This window comes from Rhinichthys klamathensis, unplaced genomic scaffold (assembly GCF_029890125.1).
Source record: "Rhinichthys klamathensis goyatoka isolate OS25496 unplaced genomic scaffold, OSU_Roscu_1.1 h1tg000121l_1, whole genome shotgun sequence".
Lineage (NCBI taxonomy): Eukaryota > Metazoa > Chordata > Actinopteri > Cypriniformes > Leuciscidae > Rhinichthys > Rhinichthys klamathensis.
In genome coordinates this window covers 5,843,153-5,849,354 of record NW_026606658.1, presented here as the reverse complement: position 1 = coordinate 5,849,354, position 6,202 = coordinate 5,843,153, and the positions used below count along the sequence as shown (strand labels likewise).

Here is a 6,202-nt window from a genome sequence, read left to right as displayed (position 1 = left end):
GCAAAAACAGGTCAAAATTGACCCAAGGACACAAGAAGGGTTTAGAATCAATTTTAAACAACTTGTATTAGCATGCAGAAGTGTATGTGAGATGTTGTCTGCTCTGGCTGACTGGTTTCTGGAGGAGTTAAGTGTCTGAGCAGTGCTGTGGCGTCTGAGATACTGTGGAGCAGGCACAAAAGTGTTAAACACACACTGAGGAGCGAGTCCCAGCTGACCTCTCTCACACACTCCTGCTTTCCCTGTGGCTGTGGAGGTCCGTGCCAGGTCCCTGCTGAGTAACGACTGCAAACAGGGGCCGTAACTCAGGTCAGATGCTTTGTCAGCATCAATTTATTTAGGAACTACTCATGTGACACATTCAAGCACTTGTTCTTGAATTACTTGGAAATGCTTCGGCCTGCCAGCTACTTTTGAGCAAAGGCATGGCATGGCATGTCAAGTGGCCATGAATTTGGGACGATTATATTTGAACTGCGGGAAAATATGTTCCCAATAGATGTAAACTAAGTGAAAATCATTTAGTTTAGAATGTGTCCTCAGAGTTTGCTCATAAACATCTTTTAGTCATTCTGTAAGATACATAAACGCTGTAAACATTCATAAAAATGAATATTTGTTTGGTTTACAGCACAGCGACTCTATGTAGCTTTGTGTACTGAGCAGCCTGGACCCAGTTAGACTAATAGAGAATTTCATCATGAGAGAGCAGACAAGATTAGAAGGACTAAAACAAGTCGGCCAATACACATTTTCTTGTCAATCTATGGCTCAGACTGTGCAAGCTCAAACAAACAAATAGATGAATGGAGGCCTGTGGGTTGAGTTCACCATACCAGACAAAAAGAGCTGTTTCTGTTGTGACTGTACCGTTCCCGTCTGACGAGGAGATTCTTTCCTTTTCTCGCCTTTTGTAACATGTCTTAGACATTCCAAAGTGCTACAAAGCCTCTACTTCCTAATTGCAGAATATTGTTTACAGAGGGTTCATTGAGGGTTGGATTTAGTGTGCGGGCATGGCCCAACAGGAGAAAGGAACTGTCAAAGCAGTCTGACAAGAATGATAACAAACACACTTCTTTTCACATATATACGTTGCTTAACTTTATTCATGTACTCTTTTTCGTTATGAAATTCACTATAATTACATATAGTACAATACTGGCTATTATTTTCTACAAAAAAAAGATTGCATAAATAATTTAAATGATGAAATTGAAAAAATAAATATGCAGTTCATTCTTTGTAACAGTCTTTTGGTCAAAGAGAGAGAGTGGATCCATTCATCGAGGAGGATAACGCTCAATGAGACCACACAGGTACAGTATATACAATTTGCTATTCATGGCAAGTCTGCTTACATTATAAAAATCCCTTCCAGTTGCTATTTTAAATACACAATTGAAAAATAAGCAAATATTATCACCACTGAACAAAAAAAAAAAAAAAGAGCTGGGGAAGTAAAATGTTGAACAATTGGCATTGGCTTAATCTCTTTATCCTGTGTAAAATCAACATCCAGCCCACAATCTCAGAGTTTGGTTCACTTATTTGTCTCTTCTTTTTCCATTCAGATGACAGAAAGGATGGCACCTTTGTTGAAGACTTCAGTAATGGATGTAGGTAACCTGCTAGCGATTGCAATAGCTGAATATCCCCAAATGGTTTCCATTGAAGGAGGGTGCAGAAAGGTTTTTTGCCCGCGAGGAATTTTTGCAGATTCTTGCGCACATGTGGGCCTCTTTTTCGGGTGTTCTAATAAACAGGAACTGACCATGTCTAGAGGAAATGGCTTTTTATGACTCAAATCCTAAACACAGGAATGGAACTATTTGGTAATTAGGACAAGTCACAGGAATATCGTTTGCGGTTCTTGACCTCCGGGGACTTGGACCGTGGAGGGCTGACACAACTTTTCGAACTCTCCATAACGCGGCTCTAACTGCCAGTTCCGATCAGTTTCTTGTGGAAATGTGAAGTTGCAGAAACTCACATGGTGCCTGGCTCGGCTCCCCAGCCCGTCAAGAGCACTCATGGGCTGGTAAAATTGACCAAGGTTAAGAATTCTGGGCCTCAGCGATCTGTCAGCAGCGGCTTGTCTTTTGGGCCCGACACGGCTGGACGGTCAAATCATACGCTGCTCCAAGTCCCAAAAGAGGAGGACAAATCTGGTGCACAAACATTCACATGAGCGCTTGGTGGATTGGTTGAGCGCTCAGTGTGTTTGCCCGTATGTTAGCTTACCCTTTCAATGAACTTCAAACTTGAAATGAACTGCTTGGGTAAGAATATGTGGAGTTATTCCTCCTCCCTCAAAATATCATGAACTGTCACATTCCCTGAACTAATCTCACATAATTGTATACGTCTTTTCACTCAAGCATCCATTAGTCCACTGGCATTCTATGATCAAACTGGGACTATTTAGGCTCAAGAGCACATTCAAACAGTGAGATATCTGAAATACATTGGAAACTTCTTGGCATGCCAATAAGTTTGTTAAATGCTAATGTGTGTATTCCTTCCCTTAGATTGCAGTTTCTGAAATATGTGTGCGTATGTGTAAAGGTGTATTTGTATGTGAGCAAGAGAGAGTTTCTGTATCAGTTCAACTTTCCCCCTCAGTACGAATTGCTGTTGACTGGGGGCGCTTTGCTACGGTGCTTCTTATTGCGCCGTGGCTTCTTAGAGGGCAACTCCTTGACATCCGATTGGTTGTGATGGCGAGTGTAGCGTTTGCACTTGCAAGACGTGACTACTCGGATTTTGTATGTCCTGTTTGGTCCGTTCGGACACTGGAGTTGTATCCGCTGAGTGCGGGAGTGAGCTGGGATGCAGCGGTAATCAGAGGAGCTGCTTCTCCACCATTTTCCCCTTAGAATTGAGTTTGGCATGAGATGAGCTGGAAGGCATTGACCAGAACACACCAGTTCCTTCACAGGTTTGACACTGCGGCAAGATCCATCAGTAACGTAGCGGGTAGAACGCAGCTCCCGGCAGCTTAGTTCAGAGGCTCCTGGAAAAGAGACCAGAACAGATTAGTTAAATGTTTACAAAATGGTTTAAGGATGCATCTTAAATAAAACACAGCTACCAACGCTGGTATTTATTATAGACTGTGTGGCACACAGGGTTTTGGATTGTTCACAGCTATGATAAACAAAACAGATTTTATTTTTCATGTTTTGGTATAAACACAGGCATTAAGTAAATTTCCTAAAGTTGACTTTGTTGTGTTTTGTCGAGTTTCCCAGAAAAAATTAGCTTTGTGTCCAACTCGAGAGGAAATGCACGATCATAGTTTTTATATCGGCTCAATATGTTTTTGTCTTTGTATTTAATCTGGTTTGGATTTTGCCACTCATTTTTTGTGCTCTTGGTTGAGGCTGGAACTGATGAGAAACCCAATCAATTAGAAACCCACAGACACTAAACAACATACATTTACCAGATCGTTCTGATAAGTACAGAAAGGACCGAATACTTGTAAACTGGATCGAGAGACTTCTGTCTGGGTAAGAGCTAACATTTTTGCAGTAATCTTTTAATTTAATGTAATCTCCTCAAACAACATCGACAATGTCTTCATTTATTTTTCGCATTTTATGTGTCAGTTAAAAAGATGAAACTGAGAGTGAAAAGATCTATTTCCTTCTTCAGCTCCCCTCCTGGAGAAGAACAAAGGATTTATGTGTGTGATGAGTTCAGGTTCTGCCTCCCCTGATTCTCAGAAAATCTGATCTGATGTTTTATGAGGAGCTGGAGGAGAGCCAGAGGAAGATGAACATATCTCAACATGACCCCACACTGACCACCAGAGAAAATACACACGTCACCTCTTCAAGATCAGCACACGAGAGTGTGATTTCTTTCTCCACCCCATCCCACCCCCTGACTGGCGAGTGTAACATACATGCTTGGCTTGAAAACTGTTTCCTTATGCTGAAAAACAACATCATTTCAGGACTGTTCACTGACATAACTAGTTATTTGGAATAATCTTGCGTCTTTAGTTCACTTAACAAATTGCTCAATCCTTAATTATTTTTATAACCTATTATTGTGATAATTTCATTACTCTGTGTAATCTGGAGGGTTGCTTATTATTATTTTTGGAAGTAATCTGTGTATTTATTTAGCAATAAATTTAGACATTCCAATTACTCAAACACAAGGCTTTACTTTAGTCCAAAGTCTTGATTTGTGTTCTGGAAACAAGCTCCAAGGGTGTTTTCACAAGAGTCATCTTTAAAAGAACCAAACTAAGACCCCTGAAAAGGGCCAATTGTGAAAACACCCATCTTTTTCTTTTTTTCTGCTAATTATTACATCCACATATACAAACACACATTGTACATTGTTAGAACTACTGTTGGTTTGAATTCACAGTAGTTTTACTTTTCACAGATGGGAGTCATTCTCATGGCAATGCCCTGAAGAAATGACCCCTTAGAAAAACTTCTCACATTTTCAACTACCCTGAAACCATACTGTTGCAATTAGATGGTTATGGAAAGGCAGACCTTGTCTAATTATGTAAAATTGGGGATACAGCAACAAAAAAAAGTGTTGCTGAAGTTAGTGTATCATTTGGGCTGGTGAAAAGGTGGAGCGGCATCCGGCATGCATTCTTTCTGAATTTGAGCTTTTTATTTAAAAGCGGCACATCTATTTAGAGCCAGAATATCCAGTTTTGTGGAAGTTTATAATGATCCTATGCGTAGCCCATATACCTTACACTATAAAATACAGGGAGAATTTTTAAAGTCATTAGTTTAACAAATTACTGGAGCAAATATCATTATAGATTTGTTTACTTAGTCACCTTTTCAGTTGCTGATGTCTAATCCGTTTTAGATAACAAAACAGTTTAGGTCTCAAGATCTAGCTAGTGAAAATTATCTAATTATTATATTTGAGACTAAATTATTAATTTATTTAACTTGCAAACACGCAAACCCTCGCTAGCAGCAGCAAATTCCTGTTCAAATATTCAGATATATTTTACAATCTGTATTTATCTACATGAATATATAATCGCTATAATGTACTTTAGTGCTTTCTTAATCAAATAGCTTCAAATTCATTAAAGTCAAAATAACTAAGTTACATAATTTTATATCTGCATTGGGGGGTTTATTAACTTTAAAGAAAACATTTTAAAAATACATTTCTATTTGATTACGAAAGAGCTCAGAAAAAAAAGTCCATGTTAAGAATTGGAACATCTATACAGTATTATGTTTATGTTGGTATTGATCTATTTTAATAGACCTCAATACTGTAAATTAAAGATCTGTTTCTTGTTACTTACCATAAATGCGTGAGTTGGCTGATGACCTCCTTCCTCCGTTCTTAGCCCGGTTCATTGTGTTATTGTCAGAAAGTTGTATCTGCTCCTCGGGTTTATTCGTGTCCTCCGTGAATTCTGGTATAATTTCTGTAGCATCATTTTTTAAAGCCCTCCATCCGTGCGCAGCTGTGAAACATCCCTGTAGCAGCACCAGCAGCAACAGCCGCGCGCCGCAGTGCACGAGCGCTAGAGACACCTGCATACTGAAATAACGACACGTTCAGCGGGCAAACTCTGACCGGTTTTCTTCTCTTCGTGAGAGGCTTTTCTTTTTAAAGTACCACAGGTTTCGGGGGGGGGGGGGGGGGGGGGGGGGGGGGGGACAGATAATTTAGCGCTTACACGAAGTGGGAGGGATTTAGGCAAAGTAGCTCATTCAGAAACTGATAGGGAGGAAGGGGCACCCGCAGAAGTGTAAGGTCAACCTGGAGAGAGGAAAGTCATCTTTTTTTTCTTTTTTTTTTCTTCTTTTTTTTTTTTACCAAAAATGAGAGCGTGTCTTTACTGCTCTATTTCATCATGTGTCGTGTGCTGTTGTCTTCATTTCGAAAGATCACAAAAAATATAGGCCCTGCTACAGTCTGAATTTTGGACAGGCCTTTTCATTCTTTAAAAATTTAGGCCTATTTGCTTTGTGCTATTATATTATTTATAGCCTTCAATTATAGTTTTATTATTATTATTATTATTGTTATTTTGTTGTTGTTTTTTTGTGCAAACTATACAATGGCCTGAATGAGTCATTTACAAGTTTATATAGGCCTACTTTTTTTTGGAATTTTCCTATCTTTTCCTAAATTAGCCTATCTTTCAGCAGACACAGTCGGTTGATATTTCTCCCACGCAACA

The 6,202-nt window shown here is 39.4% G+C and overlaps 1 protein-coding gene across 1 annotated transcript; it reads right to left on the bottom strand.

Annotated features, from left to right (window-relative positions):
* Window positions 1-2,335: 2,335 nt before the first annotated feature.
* On the bottom strand, window positions 2,336-5,628 carry sost (sclerostin). The gene is made up of 2 exons (XM_056255707.1): window positions 5,315-5,628; window positions 2,336-3,016 (listed from the first exon to the last, which is right to left on the bottom strand). Exons 1-2 carry the CDS (start codon window positions 5,553-5,555, stop codon window positions 2,622-2,624), a joined length of 636 nt encoding a protein of 211 aa, XP_056111682.1. The 5' UTR covers window positions 5,556-5,628; the 3' UTR covers window positions 2,336-2,621.
* Window positions 5,629-6,202: the final 574 nt, after the last annotated feature.

Bases quoted from the DNA above. Each gene is read 5' to 3' on its own strand.
- sost (XM_056255707.1), bottom strand. From the start codon at position 5,555: ATGCAGGTGTCTCTAGCGCTCGTGCACTGCGGCGCGCGGCTGTTGCTG. The intron at 3,017-5,314 runs GTAAGTAACAAG...TCTCTTTTCCAG, and splicing joins AGCCAACTCACGCATTTATG to GAGCCTCTGAACTAAGCTGC.